Genomic DNA, 21,855 nt, shown 5'->3' with positions numbered 1-21,855 from the left:
GAGGAAGTAGTATATACATGAAGGTGAATTAAATCATGACCAAATGTTTATTTTGGTCTTAATTATACCTTTAAAGTCATGTTGAAACTGAAGTAACGACAAATTTCTTCCATAATGTTACATACATTGGAGTGCATCAGAGTGTAATGGATCATTGAAAAATGAAAAAAATAAAGATAGGGCGGGTTGCTGATTGGATGTTGAGATTTGGTCTAAGACAGCAGCGGAGGAGTTTAAGTGGATTAAATGATTGGAGTCGTGTCAACATCTAGTTTTCCCCAGAAGGTTTTTATGACATTTTGATTAAACATTTTTTTAAATGAAACACAATGCATGGATGAATTGTTCACAGCATTATTAGTGTTAACTAAATTTATACAAAATAATAATAATAAAAAGAAAACATTTTATTTCAGCTAGTTGCCAAGGCCACATTTCTCACTTTCATTAAGTTTAACTTGAAGTACTAAAATAACCAACAGTAAATAAACGAACTTGAATAAAAAAAAAAAAAGACAAAACACAAAATTACTCAAACTTTAAAATAAAAGTGAAAACAGAAAATAAAAAATCTAATTAAAAAATAAGAACAAAAGCAATAAAAGTATATTAATGATACTGAAATAAAAATGTTTCACAACAAGATCTACAACATTCAGCGTGAATTTTCATTTAATGGCAACTTCTCAGTCTCGAGCATCTCTGTCTCATATTGCTACGTCATCACCCAGACCGCAGCAGGCGTAGCATGGCCAGCTCTTGGATCAGATCAGGCCTGATGTAATCTCCCCTTACAGAAGCTGATGGATGTTTTGTGCTGGCGAGAAAATAAATAGGAATGTGGACAGCCAAAAAAAATTTAATGACACCAAAGTTCTCCTATGTACAGGTTGCAGACGAGTGAAGTATGCCATAGCAATCTATTTCACACAGCACAGCTAAAACCTAATTACACAGATTAATGTCCCATGGAAGGTGCCATTACCTAAATAGCCTCCTAAAAAAGGAGGAGACTTCGCTTCAACCTAAATATGCTGTTTAAATGCTAATTGATCCTTCAAATCTAGATTTGAATTTGTACGTCTTGACTTTCTCCGGTCTGCTGCTGTAGTAAGATTTTGTGCAGCCTTTAATTCCCCCTCTGCAGGCACTTCTCTTGACAATGACAGTAACCCTGGATAAGTCTCCACCCTGTCTTTTCCGGTGTGAAATATTTAACCAGGGCTTCCATTAGCATAGCAAAAGGCCAATCTTATCATTTATAACTGATTTCGTTTCCACATCTTACCTGTTTTAGTGTCCAAATGCCGGACTGATTAAACTACTTTTACTTTCCCAGCGAACCGCCAGGGACCCGGCATTGGGAGGCTAACAAAAGTTGATCGGCTCACTTCTGATCCCGGTGTTTACAGCTGCATGTGGAAGCACGTGCAGGCCATCCTGCCACGACACTGGCTTCTTAAAATAAGACCTTGATTGTGGTGGATGAGAGAGCGGGAAATGGAGTTGACAGTCAGAGCCATGAGCTTGATGCGGCCTTCGGTTGAATGTGTCAGACCAGAAGCACCCAACCCCCAGCTTCACCCGTCTGCTCACACACAAGTGTGCACTGTCACAAGGCATTAGCGTGGCAGAAATACACACAATTGCTCCTTCTACTCCAAAGCCTGGGCATTTCACAGCAGAAACATAACATTTTCCCATTCCCATGCTAGAGCCTATGTGACATCAGATGTGCATTTACAGGCTTGGTGGCAGGTATTAGTGTGCTATTGAATGAAGAAGCTTGTGCAGATGCCATAACTGTAGGAAGAAGAGTGGGTTTTTTTGAGATTGTTATAGTTAATCGGACTCATTTGTCTGATTACAATCAAGATGTGACCTAGTTCAGACATCTCCATTTCTGTCACTGCTGCTCTCTTAGTTGCTCATGACATTGAGTTAGAAAAAAAGTCTCAAATTAATTCATTATTTATTTATTCATCACTTTGTATCACAATTTATTTATAGTTGCCTTTCATACAAAGCATTTTAAAATTGTATTTATCTATCTATCTATAAAGTTGCATATACAGTGGTAATTCAATGTAATTAACATGATAAAGAGAAATAAAGCTATGAAATTAAAAAATAACTTTAAATAAGTATAGCACATGCATAGGTAAACATGTTTCTGTAGTTTTTTTTCATTTCATTTTATATATTGATTATATTTTTATGTATTGTATTGTGTATATATATATATTATTTTTTACATATCATGACCTCTAAGAGGCAGCCTATAACTGCCAAGTGATCTATCATCTCTGAAGTGCAGTGAAAGGTTATACAATACCTCTGTTCATCACTCATGTGCACACATAGACAACAATAACAGTTACTTATTTTCCTGTAAAAATAATCCCGTTAACCTGCTATTTATAGGTTGCTCCTTTAAACTGACCAATCCCTTATGCTCCTCCCATTGGCTTGAATAAGGATGATTTTACTATGATTCTTGGCAGCTTGATAATGCTTCAGCGTCGTTCAGTTGCTGCATGAACCAGACTGAGACTGAATGTCTGACTTGATGATGCCTCCAGACAGATGTGGCATCCTCCATGAGGAAATGAAAGCTCAATGAAGGAGCACAGAATTCTCTTGCAGATGCTCTATGGTATGAAATATTTATCACAGAGTGATGCATTTCCAGTGGAACGCACATATTTTTCTGGCCTTGAGGCAAATTTTGTCCAATATTGTAAACAGGCACACACAAAAACAATTTTGGCGTTGGCAAATAGTCCTAAAAATTCAATTTCATCCCCTGGCTGCTTTAGGGTCTCAAGAGCAATTTCTGCAATGCAGATACTTGTAATAATCTTTCTTATTGTCCAGTTGCATCCACCCAATATGCACACGGGCCTTTTTTCTGATTCCCCAACAATTAGCTTCAGATAACGAGGTCAGTTGTTAATATTTCTATTTGTGGAGCCTGTGCAAACGTCTTTCCATTTTGTAAGGGAGTGTGTAACAGTGAGATGTAACACCATCAGTTTAACCAATTAGAAATTTACTACAGCAGTAACATCACTATCATACCAGCCTCCTCAGGTGAGAGTATAAACAGTAGACTCTTGTTTATAAATTTCTAAATGAGCATTACATGCTTATGAATCATATACATTTGCTAAATGCAAATTGCTAAATTTTTTATAAAGGTGTTTTAACTATATTTAGAATTTTGCATTGTGTTTTAGGGTTAAATATGATAAATAAGGGTTTTATATATATATATATATATATAAATTCATTTTCTCTTTTTTTACCACAATAAATTAATGCACAAAATTTTAAATGTCCTTGTTTTTAAAAATGGTTTTACATCTCACCCTTGTAGCCTACTTAAAAAATAGAATCAAATGTAACTTTCTCTCTCTATACATATGCTTCCATTAAAAGACAAACAAAACCTTTCTATTTTTACCACAACTTTATGCGCAAAATTGTAAATATCCATGTTAAAAAAAGGTTTCACATTCCACCTTTGTATGCTTTCTAGATAGCCTACATAAAAATAAAAATAGAAGCAAATCTCTCTATAGCATCTATATGTATATCTCACCATTTTTTTTGTTTTTATTATATTCTTACTTTGTTTACAACGACAGCCTTATGCATAAAGTTTTCAATTTAGGTTTTACATATTGTACATTCTCTGTACTTGACATTAATTTGCACAGTTTATGGATTCGTTGTTGCCTTCTAAAAAGATAAATCAGAGTTAAGCATTCATAGCAAAAGCAGTGCGTTAAAGACGTTGACACTAAACATTACAACACTCTCTCGGTCTCGCGACCCTTCGATCTGTTGCCCTGCGTCACTGAGGCGCACAAACAATCTGCGGACCTGCCGCAGCCAATCTGAGGGGTCGTGATGCAACATCACCACATTTCACGCAAATCAGAGGAAGTGGCTGACATTAAAGTTACCGTCTCAACCCCGTACAGTAACCCTCTTAGTGTTGAGGGCGGGTGTATGTGTGCGTGTGTGTGGTGGCAGGGTGGGGGTGGTCTCCCTGGTTGCTAAGGGCAACAGGGTGAGATAGATGGAGCCGCAGCTTCGTGTCTTTTAATACCAGCGCTCGACCCTCAACGTCCCCGCGCGCGCAATTTTACACACACACACACACACACACACACACACTCTCTCTCTCTCCCTCTCTCTCTCCTTCATACACACACTGATCTCTCTTCAGTCAAGGCATGAGTATGCGAGCAGGGATTTAGTTTGTGTCTTTTTCCAGTCTACAGCAGATTATTACCTTTCCTCCAGCACGCGGGACGGATTTACACACGAGGAACAAGGTTAGCAGACTCTTTTCTTAGTTATAATGTTTTTGTTGTATTATTTTGAGTATTTCTGTCGTGCAGAAATTCATTTTGTATCCTAGATCTAATTATCCATATTTTTGTGTCAAAATACATACGTGTTGTTTTGCACGCTTCGCCTGTGTAATTAATTTAATGGATATTATAAGTGCAGATATTTATTTGGAAAGGACAATTGGCGCGCAATGACTGCGCCCTGGAATTGAATTCGTAGGCATAGTGAAATTGAGTATTTGGTTCAGTGAATCCTTTTGCTTTGTGTTTGTTTTTGAATAAGGACATCTGCTTCACTATTGCGTGTTTGCTCAAGCAACTGTTCCGAGTTCATTCATTCATGCGATCAAGTTCGCCAAACGTGCCAGACTGTCCTCCCGCATATTATTATCAGACGCACTCAAGTGTGAATTTGCTCCCAGTTGCACCCAGTCTGTGGTATGGACTATGTATCAATGAAAAACCTTTTTACAAAGCAAAAGCACGTATTTCGCTGAATTGGATCCTAACGAGATTTCGAGAATAAAACGAGCATGACTTTACCACAATAGACACGGAATGCGCGCGCGCTTGTGCGTGTGACGCGCGGGTTGTTGTTGTTTTCCCGCTGCATGATGATTTCATTATTCTCACATCACACATTTACACGTGACAGACATGTTATTGGTAACTGGACGCTTCGTGAATCTTAATATTTTTTATTAGACTACTGACAAACTATTTTGAGGTTCTATAAATTGGTGATCCGAGTCAAGTGGCATGAATGAGCATTGTTCAGGGTTGTTTTCCAGACACAACAGGAGTAGGATGTGTCTTTGGGTCTTTTCGACAATTTTTTGGCAAATAACATAGTACTCGTGCAGCGCCGTCAATTAAAACAACTTGGGTGATGTTGATATCAACAAATTTTTACAAAATGGAGGAGATGGTTAGGGAGGCATTAGCAATGCAAATGAGATTTTGAAGAGCACTGGCACCTGCAGTCTGAAGCATTTGCATTGGCTTTTCCCTCGTTTCTCGTTAGATTTATGTTCTACGTCTGCAAGGAAGGTTTGAGCCTACATTTAGGGGTTTATCGAGGAAGCTTCTCCAAGTCTCTTCTACTGCCTTTGCATAACAAAGGGCAAGGTTTTTGTCCATGAGAAGAGGGGACAAATCCGTCAAGCCTCAATTGTCCCAGTGTCAGTCAGATGGGCAAGCAGGGTCTTGTGCCCCATCTGTAAACAGATTCAGTCACGGCGAAATCCAATTAAGCCATGTTCTTTCCATCAGGCTTTTTACAAAGCAAAGAATATTGCTTCTGTTTTTTTATGTTACTGTACTCATTTTACGGTGCATACAGTCATAAGGTTCCTTGAATAAATCAATTATGTTACTATGTCACATGTGGTTTCACCTCTAGCATCTCAGACAGAATACAACATAAAATAATTTCAAATACGCAAGCGGGTCAATTCAGAGGAAGCATTAAATTGCTTTAAGCATCAGGAAAGCTTGACGAAAGATCTTTTATTTTTTTATCACAAAAGAATCCTTTGTAGAATTAAAAAAACAGCCCCATTAAATGATAAGAGTTGACCTAGGGTGAAGAGTTTAGAGGTTTATAATAAGATCTTTCATCGTCATATGAGCAACAGTGTGTTGACTTTTTTGTGTGTGTTTGCCATTGCATTTATGCAATGAGATAAACTAAATGTCAACAGAAGATGTGTATTTAGCTCAATATCTAAATAACACATTTCCCATTTTAAGTACAACAAATACTCCTCAAATGGCCTAAATGGTAAAACAAATAACTGATCATGTGTATACTGGTGACTCCAAGGTGACTGAAGGCACTTAAAGGCAGCATGATGTTGTCTAGTATTCTTTATTTTTACAATTTCTACAGTAGTACAGCTAAGATACAAAACAAGTTTCAAGCATTGTAAAAATAAAGAAAGAAAAAAAGAAATAATAATAATAATTCTGATATGCTGATTGATATACATGCAGTCAATTTAAAACTGATTGTTGTCTTTTCTCCTTCTAGCTTTGAGTTCCATATACTCCATACGGAATATGATGCAGAATTGCCCATTTCTTATGGAAAGAAGTTGGATAGGAACACTCACAGATTTGCTGGCTGATCATCAATGAATTTAGTTCCATAAAGAACTTAAGGAAATAAGTATTTTTCAGCTAAGAAGACCTGATTGTTGGAGTTTTTATTTTCAATATGGCGGCAACAGAGGCTAATGCAGAGCCTGTCCAAGCAGACATGGTTGAGAACAAGGCCGAGGTAGAAACCACAAATCCAGCCCCGGCTTCAACAGAGGAAGCCCCAGCTTCAACAGAGGAAACACAGCCTACTACTGAGGCACCGCCAAGCACAGAGCAACCAGCTGATAACAAATCTAAGCCAGCCTCTGAGAAAATATGGGACTCTTTTTTAAATAAAAGTGGGCTTGGAAAAGTAATGGGAGGGAAGAAAAAGAAGGAGCAGCAGACAGGATCTGAGGATACTACTGGCGAGGATCAGGATAAGGTCTCCAGCCAGAATGATCAAGGAGATACTGCAGGCCCTAAAGACCAGGAAACTAGTCGGCCAGCAGAAGCTGGCGAGGCTGCAGCCGATGGGCAGACTATTGAAAAGGCACCAGAAAATGAGGAGGCTTCCCAAGAGCAAAAGGCATCTGGTGCCAAGCCAAAGCAAGGAGAGAAGTCTAGTGTTAGGGACTTCATCCGCAAGCCTGTTGCTAAAATTTTCTCACACAAAAGCACAGACAAAAAGGATGGTACAGGGGCACTTCAAAAACATGGCAAGGTTTGGTCAAAATCACTAGACAGGCTGGAGGACGCTGATGCCAGCACAAATGTGGCAGACCAAGCAGAGGAGCCTCCGACTGCAGATGAGCAAGACAAGTCTAACCCCCAAACAACGAAAAACATGAAACGCTGGCACTCTTTTAAGAAACTCATGGCTCAAAAAAGTCACAAGAAAAGCACAGATGAGTCCAAGGATGCTGAGGATGCAGATGGAGCAGGAGACAGTGGGACACTGGATTCCACTACAAAGTCAGAGCACTCTGTGCAAAAAAGGTGGAAACTAAAGAGGTCTTGGACATTCCAAGGACTGAAGAGAGATTCATCAGTTGTTGGAATCCACAAACCAAAGGACAAAGACTCTTCAGATATAAAAGATGAAAACGCCCCAGAGGTTGAACAGGGTACTGAAGATGTAAAGGTAGCCAGTGACACAGAAACACAGGAGAAGATTAATGCTGAGGGTGAGGAGGAGAAAGGAGCGACTGCTACTACACAGCATGCAAAATCTGTGGACCAGCATGCAAATGAGATCTGGACCTCTTTCAAAAAACGAGTTATTCCCAAATCAAAGAGGGCAACTGACACTGGTGGAGTAGAGGAAGAAACAGCGGGTGACCAAGAGCAGACTGATGAACCACAGGCGGGTAAAGACTCAGGCAAGACAGCCAAGGCAAAAAGGACACACTTCAACCGTGCTGTGTCACTAAAGAACTTCATACTGCGAAAGGGGAAGAGTACCAGCGTGGACATGGGAGAGGATACAGCAGCCCAGAAAGATGGAGATGGTACTTGTGAGAGTGAGGTTAAAGACGGGGATGGCCTTGATGCAGCTGGGGCAACTGATGTCCCACAGACTGGATCAGAGGAGCAAACTGTGGCTCAGAGTGAGAGCAATAGTGAAGCTCAGGTGGCAGGCGAACACAAGAGTTCTGATGGAGATGAGAGGTCCCACACTAGTGCACCATCTGGTCAGCCATCAGACAAGTCTCACATAGCAGATCCAGCACCAGAGGGTGGAGGCCAGACAGAGCCAAAAGCCAATGGTGAGAATGGATGCTCGGATGCTACGTCAGAGGACACCGCAGCACACAATCATGAAGCAACAACCCAGAATGATGTGAAGGATGAGGAGACCAACCAGGAGAGTATAGACTCTAGTGACAAAACTTGTCCGAAGGATGGGAAGATCCTCAGTCAAGATGGGAAGTGTGATACTGTCAATGCAGTTGCCCAAAGCGGTGAGTGTGAAGCTCCAATTGACTTGAGAGATCTACAGCAAAATGGACATTACAAAGCAGAGTCTAAATTAGGAGTAGGTACTAGTGTTGAGGTAGAGACTGGGGGGGATGGGGCCCCTCAGTGTGGAGGGTTCCTTTCTGGGTCAGCGAAGACCAATACAAATGAACAAGAGGAGGCCTTGAAGAGGATGTTCTATGAGGTTGCAGCTTCCATCGTTCGTGCAGTTGTATCCTCAGCCACTGAACAGTTAGCCAAGGAGAAGGACGTTTTGGACAGTAGTTTCCAGCCTGAAAACAATAGAAGTTACACAGATATTGATGCCAGTTACTGTCATAGAGAAGTTACTTTAAATCAAGGATCTCTGTATTGATCCTTGGTGATCCTGAGCACCTTCATCTGTGTTTGTGGGTACATGTTCTGGTGTTGTGGACACGTCAAAAAGATATTGCTATACTCCATCACCCCTTAAAAAGTTGTGAATTTTAGGGTCAGTGAATTCAAAGGAAGTTACAGGTGCTGTAATTGAGCTGTTGTAAAGTTATCCAAAGTAGCAATTTATGTATTTTCAGAAAGTATTCTCTACACGTAATTTATCCAATTAAAGATTACTGCATGTTAATGTCGAATCACTAATAATCAAGTGTTTTTGAGGAAGAGGTTTTTCACAATACTGTCACACACAGTTGTGTAGTGTTTGCCGTTCTGTATTATAAAGTTAAAAATGTATTTTTGGTGAAAGTAAATGAACCTGTTCTCTGTTACAAAAATGAGTCTATAATTAATGAAAAATTTAAATGTAGAAATATATTGTACTATATTCTGAAATCTCTTCTGTTATCATTTACCAGAAAAAAAGGCGGGAAACGTGTGACGCCACACAAAGAGGATTAGATCTGCATGGGATTCGTTCAGCGAGGAGCTTTGCCCCCCCTCCCCCAAAATATGGAGTAATCACATGTTTACGCCACGATTCACCATGGTGAGAGATGCAATCCACATAGTTAAAAAAAAATCTTGAAAAGCAATAATTCAGAATCATCAATCAGTGCAGTTCTTGCTACCATTCCGTAATTGTAAATGTTTTGCCTGTCTACTAGTGAGATTTTATATTGTCATAAACAACATTCCTTTGAAATGTTAATCTCAGTGATCACAAAGTACCGTGATCATAAAGACTGTTAGATTTATATTAATTTCCATTCTGTTTGTAATTTTCCTTTGACTAGATATGTGATACAGACACATTTGAAATAACAGCCCACCAGACTGCCCCCGAATTGTGAATTCAATACAGAATGTGCTCGAATCTCTGTGTTTTTGTTTTTAGACTGTTTTCTTGTGTACATGAATAAACCACCATTAAACATTAAGCAATTCTCTGGGATTTCTTGCAGATTATGCCATCGTTGACAGATTTGAGAAAATGCTGATTAATAACAGGGTTTGGGTTTGCTATTTGGAGCAGTTATAAAATAGACTCGACTAATGCAAATCAATTGAGAAAATTTGTTTAGTTTCCTTCCAAAAATATTGCTCCACAACAGTTCATAATTTGCATCTTGGAAATGGGAACATACATTACATAAAATCCCTAATATGAATACTGTTTTATGAGAAACGTCAGTTTATATTGGATTGCATTAACTGCAATTTAATATCCTACTCCATCCTCTCAATATTTTTATTGAGCTCAGGTGGTTGACTGTGCCATCCTTGACTATCAACACAGTGTCCACTATTTACACTAAATCTCTGAAATTGTGCTATTAGCATGATAGCCACAGATTAAGAGAATGCCTAGCAACAGGTTTTGGTGCAGCATTTCCTATAGCTCACCACAGGGTCAGGGTTAATGAAGAACTGTGGAAGTATTAACAGATAATGAGCTGATTTAACAGGGACTAAACAGGACAGAGATATTGAGACTGTATTGGCAAACGGGTGAAACTGACACTCTGCATGACAGACTTTTGAATGTGGCTTTGAGAAGAAATCAATACCCATCCGGGTGGACTTTACAGACAGCAAATGTAGTCAAAGCATTAGGTCTCATCTTACATGTCAAAAGCGGTTCAATAACATTTGACCTTTTTTTGGTATTAAAAATATTTTTATTTGCATATGCTGCTAGATATACTGTGGCCAGCAGTGCAATCAAACTGGGGGGCAAAAAAGTAAAAAAAAAAGTTTTAGTGTAGAGACAAACCTGAAAATGTATTTTCCCCTTGTAATCTAACAGAACCCAAAAGGCAGGCGAGTGTCTATTAACAATGACAACAGAGCATTAAAAACTCACGTCAGATAAATTCATTGAAAGGCAATCTGCTTAATGGTGCACAGTCCAACATGACGACACTAAATGGCCACTTTTACTGAAAATACCACAAGGTCAGAAAGGTACTGTTTATATGTGAAAGCATACTGACAAATTAAAGGAAACGAGAAGAGAAAGCTTTTATCTGACATGTTTTCCCATCTTTATGTAATTAATAATAGGATAGTTGTGCAAAAGCCTCTTAGTGAAAAAGCTAAATGCACAAACTAATGTGTTTTAATCACATTTTGTCCAGTAGACATATAAACAACAGTCAAAGGCAATTTACAGTTATGTTTTAAGAAACTCTTACACCATATTATCTGAGAAAATATAAATACAAACAGGCAATTCAAAATAAAACCAAAAGTCCTTTAGTCCATTACCCTCATCGTCCCTCATATTTACAGACGCTGCATATGAAAAGCTCATATTTTGGGATAAAGCAGATTTGCATTTTCGTTCAGCTGTTATATACATTACATCTTCATAGATCTACTCCATTTTGGACATCTCAAATTTTGTGGTCATTATCTCCTGAGGGGGGACAAAGAAAGAAAAATTTTAATCATGAAGAGTCATCTTTTAAACAGTCATTTAAAAAATGCTGTGCAATACGATGAGATTCTTAAAATAAATAACCCAGTTAAATAAAAGCCTGCATGTATTGTAGTATGTAATCTCTGATCTCCTCTTTTAAGAGATTTGTCCACATTGGCTGCAGTTCAATATACGAGCACATCCAATGTTAGCTTAAGTGAGCTCTCGTTAGTCAGACAAAACCTCAGTGCTCCTTTTGTTCCAAGCAGAAGGAAAACAACTACTTTAGATGCTCAAAGGGCGCCTACTGCTGGCCAATCAGAATATGAGACACTTACCTCGTCTGAGTCTAGCAGAGGTGGCAGTGCACTGCAAAACAAAGACAAGGACATGTCAATGACACGGCAGAGATTGCTGGTAGCTTTACAGGCAAACTGATAACGTGTTTGGGTGAACAAATAATCAGTGCCATTCTGAAAAGTGCTATTAGGGCTAGTATCTTATTTACAATTCTAACCATAATTACTATACACAAGTGACTTTTATATGATCCATGGACTTACACATCAGCCATTGATGAGGGAATGTTCTCCTCAACCCATTTGAGATCTTCATCCTGGATGGGAATATGAAACAAATTTGGGTACAGGGTATTTTCTAAACGGCACGTCTAATCCTTTATAAGGCATTTTTATATATGGCAATACAGCATGCTTCTTTTCATGAAGCCATTTTTAAGCCAAGTATTGTTATGAATTACCACTTTGCTTGGTTTGGCACTTCCGTTGGTCTCTGGTTTTATTCCTCTCATTTTCACACCCTCTGTGAATTCAAGTTTAACTGATTAGAACTGGCTAAACGCAGTTTATGAAAGCACAGCAAACAAAGGCTGATAAACCAGATCTGCAAACTTGATAGGCAGCGTTCAAGTGTGCTGATGAAATGTAAACTGCATGCTTTAAAGCCGACATGAAATGAAAAACGACCCTGTTTTCTAAATGCATGTTATTAGTCTTATTGTAAACATTTCTATATGTATTTATTTTTAAAAAAAAAGTTTGTTTAGTTTGTTTAAACTCATCCCTGCAAGCCTCCACTTTTGAGTGCAACACCCACATCCAATCATATACTGATGTGTACAACCTAGTACAACCATACATTTTTTTTAATTAATTTTTTATCTTTTACAGCCGGATGCTACTTCGGTTAACTCACGACTTTAAATCAAATGCATCATATTTAGTAGAGAATGAAAGGCAGCTTGCAAAGATCCCATGTGCAGATTTTTTTCTCCACCATCTTTAAATACAGGCCACTACTTCAGTCTCACACCTGCTAATTTTTTTTAATTAAGATCCTTACCGAAGGCTTCATTCATTAGCTGCTCCTCTTCTTCCTCAACCTCATCCACCAGTGGACTGAAGGCATACCTGAAGGATTAAAAGGACAAAAATTGACAATCTTGTTTCTACTATTAACAGAGTTTACAAATGGGGCAGACACATGGCTAGAAGTGAAGCGCATCACCTCTGGTTGTTGGCTGATGGCCTCCATAAGAACATGATCACGAGCAGGATACTTGAGAATAGGAAGCGCCAGAAGGCATCATCTATCCACAGCTCTCTCCAGTCCTACAAGAGTAGTAGAAGGAAAGGTGTAGTGTCATTAAAAGTATATGAGTTTAACTAAAAAGACAGAAGACATATTTATTACATATAAAAAGAGAATGCTTACAGATTGGCACTTTGATAACTTGAAGGTCTTTGTTGTCCACACAATAAATATAACAGAAGCTGAAAGAGAAGCAGATTTTTATTATGAGAACGTGGCAGAAAAAGAAAGCAAAATAAATATACATGCATACACTTCATTTCATCATTTCAAATGTTTGGGCCAAGTAAAAATTAAAATCTCTTATGCTTCCCAAGGCTGCATTTATTTGTTCATTAACACTGTTTGTTTGTTTATAGTTCCCAGCTACCATAGCTTTATTCATGGCGAGAGAAAAAAGAAAAGAAAGAAAGAAAGATATGGACGTTTATAAGAGGTTTTTAAAATGTATCTCTGATAAAAATTCTAAAATTAAAACTAGTTTCACTTTATTGAAAATCTGTTATTAATACAGTAAAACAATAATATTGTGTAAATATTAGAATTTTAAAATAACCGTTTTCTATTTTAATGTTTAAGAATTATTATATATAATTATTTCGTTGATGGCAAAACTGAATTTTCATCAGTCATTAATCCAGTCTTCATGATCCTTTAGAAATTATTCTAATGGTTGGATTTATTTTATATTATTTATGATGAAACGCCATGTCAGCAGCAGTGCATCACTCAATCAATATCTTTTTAAAATAATGTTTACAATAATTTAAAAACAATTTCTAGTATGATGATTAGGTGTTCAAAAAGCATTTCTTATTATTATCCATATTAAAAACAGTTGTGTTGATCAATATCTTTGTGGAAACAGTGCTACATTTTTCTCAGGCTTCTCTGACGAATAGAAAGTTCAAAATAACAGTATTTATGAAGAAATATAAATCTTTTGTCTTACTGACCCCAAACATTTGAACGGTAGTGTATCATTAAGGAAAATCAGTGCTTGCAAGTTCAGTAAAATGATAGTTTGAAAAGTTGTAAACCTAAATATAGCAAGAGACGGAGATTGAATGTCCCCAATTACGGCTCACTTTCCATTAATAAATCATGTAACCCAGATGTTTGACACAGCCAAATCATAATTCTGTATGGGAGTATTAGACAGACAATAATCGTTGGCAGTTAGGCTTTTCAGTGCAGTACTGTAATCCTTCAAAGACACTTTGCACAATAAAGTAGTAGTGTGGGATTTGCTCACCGATGACAGCGAATATGAGTGTGTTGGTGAAGTGTCGGTAAAGGGACAGTTTGACCACGTTTCTCCTCAGCTGAAGGAGCTTCATCGTCTGGGCCAGGCTAATGAAGATGTGACTGAGTGTCAAGGACTATATCTGATCACTAAGGCTCAGCGACTTCCTGTTCATACGCAATGCAATGCAGACACAGCTTACTTTGCAGTAAAAAAAAAAGGGAGAGATGGTGAAACTGTAGAGAGTATTCCTGACTATGAACATGCATGAGTTTCTCCTTCAAGTATTCTCAAGCTTTGCAGAAATTTATGGAAATCGCAAAGAGAAGTAGAACAAAAAGTAGGCCCATCAACACCTCACATACGCAGGGCTACTGTTACACAACCCATTAAGAGAGAAAGAGGGACACATGCAAACAGCAATGGAGAAACGTAGGATATCCACCAGCAGAGGGTAGAGTCGAGAACAGCCAAGGGGATGGCAGCCAGCAACACCAGGTCATCTTCAGCCTGGCAGAACAATATAGAGAGAAGATAGAGAGAGCCAGAGAAAGAGAGAGAAGAGTAGCACCATGACACACACCACCATCAGACAGTCCTACATAGGGCTGGGCGATTTCCTACTTATGATATTCAGTAGCTCATTATTTATGTATTTCCCTTGAAATGGCTTGGAACTTAATTTTTCTTTTTTTTGATAATTTTTTCCCATTGTGGCAAAGCTAAATTTTCAGCAGCCATTACACCAATCTTCAGTGTCACATGATCCTTCAGAAATTATTCTTTAATTTTGAATTATTCTAGAAACATTTCTTATTATGATCAATGTAGAAAACAGTTGTGCTGCTTTTTTTTTTGTAGAAATCATGAAACGTCTTTTTTTTCAGGATTCCTTGATGAATGTAAGCAAACATTACTAGTTATTACTAAAACAACCTTTTCCTCTTTTTAAGTGAATCATTGAATCGTAATCGATGCACAGTTAAACTGATTAACAGAAATGAACAGATCTTACCATCTATTGTGCCGATACTCCTACTATGGTGCTTAATTTCATACAGCAATCAGGATCATCACAAATACATCTTAACATTTAATACAATCGCCGAGCCCTAGCTGCTCACACATTAACCACCATTCAGCCCAACAAAGGTAGATCATGCTACTAGCTTTGAGGCAAGACTTAAAATGGAGAAAGAAGATATTCCACACACTGGCACACCACCACCAATCACATGAGCCAAAGAAACCTGAGAAGAACAAAGAGAGACTCAAATCTCCATAACACGGCCTCCTAAAAGAAACTGTGCAAAGTAAACCTTAAGCACTAGCAACTGCACTACAAAAGCAAAAAAAAAAAAAAACTTTAGAATTTCAACCCCATAAGGTTTACTTTGATTTCCATCTATCTGTCCCAATCTACACCATGCAAGTCACTTCAATTACAGCAGAAAATGAATACATAGTCTTAACAGACGACTGACTTGTGAAAGGATATCCACCACACAATACAAGAGTCAATGAGGGCCATAACAATGTCACAAAGCAGCCTGCTTGAACCACCGTGCTCCTGCGAGAGAGAAACATTAAGCTTCACATGACATTAGGTGCAGCATCATCATTTGGTTAAATTAGGAGGCTTGCTACAAAGTTGGATGTGTTTTCCACCGGTCACTATTTTTCATTTTGCAGTGATAGTGTGTTCAGGCTCTTCTTACCGTGTTGACTCTCAGTACTCCTTCTATGATGGAGAAGATAAGGTAGAGCAGTCCAACCCCCACCACCCTGTGCAGCAATGCTCCTAGTCTTGGTCTGCAGAAAAAAAGTTGAGTTATTAAATGAGAAGTGTATAGAACTACGCTGAAATGTACTCTTATAGCAAATTGTTATTAAAAGTCTAAAAAGTCATTTTTCAATGTTTTCAGGATTTGATTATTTTTTTTACAATGTAGTAACACAGTGTTTAGTCACTTTTGATCAATTTAATGCATGCTTGCTTTATAAAAGTATTACTTAGACAAATCAATTTTGTTCAACTGCTTGAAAACAACTTACTTGACTATGCCATATCCAAGACTAGCAATGATGACCAGCACTCGAGCCAGGGTTCTTTTTACAGCTGAAAGTACCTCTGCAAACACCACTGCCCCTTGAACTGCACACGCAAATAATGCACTGTAATGACTACATTCACTATAGTAACCAAAGTTTTACAACACATTTACACAATCAGTCACATCAAACATAAGCCTCAGGATTTATTAATATAGACCAGATTAATATACTGTACATCAAAACAGTTTGCTTTTGTGTTAACCATAAAGCAGTTTTATTTTTACATATACTAGATTATTAGAATCATAAAAATGGCAGTCTTCAGTTTTCGTCACAATATGCATACCCTATTTTGAGTGCAGTAAATGATTTCATGTTTAAATGCCAATGCATTATGTTGTAATACACATTCAAATATCACATTACAGTTGCAGACACACAGTAGGGTCTCAATTAAAATCATTTGCGAAATGAAAAAAAAATATATATATACACAACTTTTAACAAAACATTTTTGAGTTGCGTTACCTGACTGGCCATCGTAACGGATGCTCTGGAACTCTGCATAGTAGACTGCCTTCTCAATCATGCCCAAAAAGATCACTCCTCCAATCCAGAACTGAATCCGAAGCAGGTCTCTCCAGTAACACGCAGAGAGAGCCAACCACAGCACGCCCATAAGCACATAAATGATGCACATCACCATGTAGAACTGAAGACAATGGCCATTGAAACAGACAATCAGAAGAAAAATATTATTGGAAGCTTTGTGAATGAAAGAACCATCCAAAATGCTGTCACTACTATCACATTTACAATAACATACAAAATGAAGCCTTAAATAACTACTGCAGTAAGACAATTAAAAGAAAGAAAGAAAGAAAGAAAGAAAGAACACATCTAATGTGTACTCACAATCATCAATGGCCATTCAGATGCTGAGATGTATTGATGGGAGCCGTACATCCTGACCTCCACTGTATAATATATTTTTTAAACTATTAATATTAAATATAAATGCTAATTTACTTAAACTGGTCATTAAAAAAGCCCTTTTGTTGTCAAAGCAGGTTGTTCTCATTCACAAGACATTATGCTGATAATCAAAGATCTGGCTTTTAGAGATCCACATTAGTTTATCACTACACCTCATTATTACCGTTAGTCTATAAAGTAATTAACTACCGTTAGTTATAAAGTAAGTCTAATTAGAATCTTACGTTTTATGCTTGATTTTGATTCTTTGACAGGTGGATTTGCTTCAGTTCTGATGATGAACATATAAGGGCTGTCTTCCCAGGTTTGTGCCACTGCAGTGTGTGATTTAGACTGTTTTAACTGCAACTACAAGACATGCATGTAAAAAAAGAGCCAATTTAAAAACCTTTTGTACATCCTGATTCTGTGCTTTAATACTCACTGAGGTCTTCACTGATAAAGAGTCTTTGCTTTTTGGAGTACTCGATGGGTTTGTTGCAGCAACCTGATCATGCAAACATTTGAAACGGTCATATTAAATCCTTAACAAGAAAAAATACCATATATAAATAATCAAAGCAAATCATTAATTCCTCACTTCTCATGTTGTTCTCATTAACATATAAGTTGCTCTTTTCCATTCAGTTAAAGTAAATGGTGACTATGACTGCAAAAGTTTTAAAAATGTCTGTCTGTTCCTCCATTAAAACTATCACATGGTTTAAGAAGCTTCAGAATATAGTGCAAATGTCGTAGGGACTATTTTTATTAAGTCTTTTCTGTTTGCTTTTTGGAACCTGACAGCCCCCAGTCCCAAATTATTTCACTGTTGATTTTATTTGTATAGCAGAGAGCAGCTCAGATATTCTGCTGAAGATTTATTTTTGTGTTCATCACAGGTTTAGCGGGTGAACAAATGACTTTTCATTTTGAGTGAATTCTTAAAAAAAATATTAAACCGATTATGAACCTACATCTTTTGTCTGCACTTCTGTCTTCCCTGCATCCCTCCTTCGTCTGCCTTGTGAATTTGTGGTTTCCTGAAATACAAAAGAGAGCCAACAATGTTCCCAAGGTGTCTTATAAAGCAAGTAAAATTTTGAATTATAATCATTTTTTTTAATAAACAAAAAATTTTTTTTCTGTAAAATGATTCTGGCATTGTCATTTGCCCATTTAGCAGTTTTTTTTTAATTTAGCAGAATTTCTTCCCAACTGGGTTAGGGTTAGGCAAAAATCTATGCAGGGTTAATAGTTTAATAGCAATGCATTTATGAAAGGTGTCCCTAGGCACACACTCAAAAGAACCAATGCTTGGTTAGACCAGATATTCAGATGAACCACAAGTTATGCTGCTTGTTTAAGCTTTGGCTATTTAAGTTATCAATAGAACAGACAGAATCTGTGTCACATAATCAGACCGACAGATGAAATACCAATCACAGCATTCTGTGCAGCTGAAATAGGCAACAGATTTCCTACATAGCTAACTGTCCTAGTTTCATACAACACTCCAGAGTCTCTTTCTTCTCATATAATCTTCTCAAATCAATATTTCATATAGATATATATTAAGTATTAAATTCAATTATGTACTCAACTTTGCAAAAGTGGATGACCATACACACAAGCTACCACCATTTTTTACCCTGAGAAAACCCTGGTTTATAAGCACCAGTTCAACTTACCGGATTCATTGGTGTTAGCGGTTTAGGCTGATCCAAGTTTTCTACTGCAAGCTGGGGAGTCCAATCAGAAAAGAAAGAAAACACATGGCACATCTTTTGGCATTTGTGTTATATTGTCAGACCTGTTTGACTTGACTAAACTAAAAATGACAAACTAAAACTAAATGCAAACTGTTTTGCGTTCATCAACACAGTGACATTTAACATTAATTCAACAAGTTATGCATGAGAGGGTGAAGATGGCATGTACCTTATTTCCAGGAATACTAGATTCGCAGGTTATAGGCTCATACTTGTGGTTTATGTAAAACCCATTGCTTCCTTCGCGCAGTACATTGTCATTAAAATAGAGTTCTGCTGATTCAGGCTTTTTTTAAGAAAAGAGAATGGTCACATTAAACTGCTGTTCAAATTCAAAAATAGCATTTCTTTAGGGAAAAAAAAAAACACACACTTACATCAAGACCAAACACTTCATCGTAGCAAGGAGAACTCCGCAATAACCATGCTATAGTGAAGTTTACAGAACCATAACACTCTTCACTGAGCACTGAAATATGAATACAAATAATAATTGAGTGAATTTTACAGGACTAGCACATGCTTTATTGAGCACTGAAATATATACAGCATATGAATACCAAAAAATAATAATAATCAGAGCAGCCAAAGCATGGCATTCCCTGATACACTGGATTTGAAAGATTTTGATTAAAATAATAGCTTGTAGTGTTAGAGAAGAATTTGGAGAGAAAAATTGTAATAAAAGTAAAGAGCATACTCACCTTTAATTTCAATTAAAGTATTATTGAACATTGTCTTTGGAAAATAGTAGAACTTTGGCTTCGCCCCTTCCTAAGATTCACAAAAAGAAGGATTCTTACAATTCCATGATCTGACTAGACAGCCTAAAAATGAAATACCTCATGAACATATATCACTCAAGAAATGCATTTTGTAACTTTAATAAAAAGATTAGATTGAAATCAGCTATATTAGGGCAAGGCTGTAAAGCTACTGCCTAGCTTAGCTTCAACCCTTGGGACACGTTTTCACTGTAGGCAGATTACATCATATTATTGATCCCCAATATATATATATATATATATATATATATATATATATATATATATATATATATATATATATATATATATATTCTACACATTCTTCAATTCTATAAATTCATTTATAGTAACTGTTAACTGGTGTGTGTAGAGACAATGGACTGTCATGACTCTGAAGACACAACACGAACGTCAAGATTTCACTTCGGCTGGATACTGCAGCTGGGGGAGCACTTACATTATCCACATCCAGGACCCATTTTCCCGGCTCTGAAATAGCATCCAGCGGTGGTATTAATACAAGATGAAGAATGACAACAAGCAGAACTCCTCTGAGTCTTGCCGATAGCAATGGTTCGGTCGTGACAGTCGCCATTGTTAAGGAAGCAGATCCAACTTATGCGCGAGCTACACTTCCCTGTACGAATCTACATCCTGTTCGACGTCACCTGGTGGGAGGGAAGAAAAGAACAACTACAAAAATTTAAATTCAGATGTTTTTATTTATTTGTTTATCTGTTAATATTTATTTTTATCCACTTGTTTAGGCTTAATTTATTAAGTAGATTACCACTGTGTTTTGTATTCTGGTTGAGTATACTTTTTTTGCTTTGTGTCAACTCGTCACACATAAAGCTTTTTTTTATTAGTAAACTTGCATTTATGCAGTGCTTGAAGTTGAAAAAAAAGAAGTGCCGTGAGAAAAGACTTGAACACTGAATACTTTGTTAAATGTTCGTATCTTATTCCACAATATAACTGAACAATCAGTTTAAAAATTCTGTAATTCCATACTATATTTGATGTCAAAATAAATAATAATTATACTCTTTTATTTTTTATTTAACCTTTATTTAACCAGGTTAGTCTCATTGAGATATAGAAACTATTTTCCAAGAGAGACCTGGCCAAGATAGCAGAACAAATTAGATCACACAATCACAAAACAAACACAAAAAAGGCAAAAGGACTACTCCAGTACATTTCAGTTAAATAAAAATGCCATTACTTAAAACAATTACACATGTAGATGGACTCATGTTCTTTAGATTTAACATAACGTTTAAAATCATTCAAGGAAACTAGACACTGTAGGTCATTCCAAGTTGAAGGTGCAAAAAACATGAAAGCCTTTTTGAAAAACTCTGTCCGGGCTTGAGGTACATTTAATGAGAGAATTTTCTGGGACCGTAAACCATAAGTACTCTGAGTAAAAGAAAGAAATTCGGATATGTAGCATGGGTAGCCTGCCTATGATGACCTTATAAATAAAAATATAAAGGTGAGTAAGTCAGCGATTTGACAGAGAGGGCAAATTCACTGTGGAGTAAAGTGTACAGTGATGAGTAAGGGGTCTGCAATTTGAAATAAACCTTAATGCTCCATGAAACACAGCATCAAACATCTGAAGGCACTTTGATAGGGCATTCATATACAACAGATCTCCATATTCAATCATTGAGAGAAATGTAGCCTTGACTAACCTTTTTCTGGCAGAATAAGTAAAACAAGATTTGTTCCTAAAGAAAAAACCTAGCTTCAATTTCAACTTTTTTACAAAATTTTGTATATGAAGCTTAAAAGAAAGGTGATCATCAATTAAAAATCCTAAATATTTATAAGATGAAACTACCTAAATTGTTTTACCCTGATAAGTAACAATATTCAGGTCTAACTCATTTTTCCTTGAGTTTGAAAAGACCATTACTTTGGTCTTCTCTGCATTAAGCACAAGCTTTAAATGACAAAGGTGTGCTTGCACTCTATCGAAAGCAGTTTGCAAGTATTCATAGGCCTTCCTAATGGTAGCAGCACAACAATAAATAACTGTATCATCTGCATAAAAATGGAAAGATGCATGTTGGACATTTTCCCCAAGACAGTTTATATAAATAGTAAATAAAAGTGGCCCAAGAATGGAGCCCTGCGGGACCCCTTTACAGAT

The 21,855-nt window shown here is 37.1% G+C and overlaps 1 protein-coding gene across 3 annotated transcripts; it reads right to left on the bottom strand.

Annotated features, from left to right (window-relative positions):
- Positions 1-10,864: 10,864 nt before the first annotated feature.
- On the bottom strand, positions 10,865-20,347 carry zgc:162698 (Transmembrane protein 87A-like). 3 transcript variants are annotated; one of them, XM_059534301.1, is made up of 21 exons: positions 20,149-20,347; positions 19,629-19,698; positions 19,302-19,393; positions 19,094-19,210; positions 18,844-18,894; positions 18,130-18,195; positions 17,598-17,660; positions 17,398-17,515; positions 17,093-17,154; positions 16,706-16,889; positions 16,178-16,277; positions 15,841-15,934; positions 15,625-15,713; positions 14,132-14,244; positions 13,000-13,058; positions 12,793-12,896; positions 12,628-12,695; positions 12,026-12,087; positions 11,829-11,881; positions 11,604-11,634; positions 10,865-11,262 (listed from the first exon to the last, which is right to left on the bottom strand). In XM_059534301.1, exons 1-21 carry the CDS (start codon positions 20,284-20,286, stop codon positions 11,221-11,223), a joined length of 1,776 nt encoding a protein of 591 aa, XP_059390284.1. In that variant the 5' UTR covers positions 20,287-20,347; the 3' UTR covers positions 10,865-11,220. The 3 variants fall into 3 exon arrangements, with proteins under 3 accessions (XP_059390284.1, XP_059390287.1, XP_059390285.1); XM_059534304.1 differs by lacking the exon at positions 15,625-15,713 and adding an exon at positions 14,564-14,632 and having other exon boundaries at positions 14,132-14,240; XM_059534302.1 differs by having other exon boundaries at positions 15,625-15,692; positions 20,149-20,346.
- Between the last annotated feature and the right edge of the window lie 1,508 nt (positions 20,348-21,855).

The sequence above is a fragment of the Carassius carassius genome, chromosome 41, assembly GCF_963082965.1.
Source record: "Carassius carassius chromosome 41, fCarCar2.1, whole genome shotgun sequence".
NCBI lineage: Eukaryota > Metazoa > Chordata > Actinopteri > Cypriniformes > Cyprinidae > Carassius > Carassius carassius.
The sequence above is the reverse complement of the archived record's forward strand: the minus strand, read 5'-3'. Positions and strand labels throughout refer to the sequence as shown.

What these genes read in the sequence shown, in the direction of transcription:
- zgc:162698 (XM_059534301.1), bottom strand. Translation starts at nt 20,286, where the DNA reads ATGGCGACTGTCACGACCGAACCATTGCTATCGGCAAGACTCAGAGGA. An exon ending in ATCAAAATCAAGCATAAAAC is followed by an intron (nt 17,155 to 17,397) that starts GTAAGATTCTAA and finishes TATATTATACAG; the next exon opens with TGGAGGTCAGGATGTACGGC. An exon ending in CTTGGATATGGCATAGTCAA is followed by an intron (nt 15,935 to 16,177) that starts GTAAGTTGTTTT and finishes TTTTTTCTGCAG; the next exon opens with ACCAAGACTAGGAGCATTGC.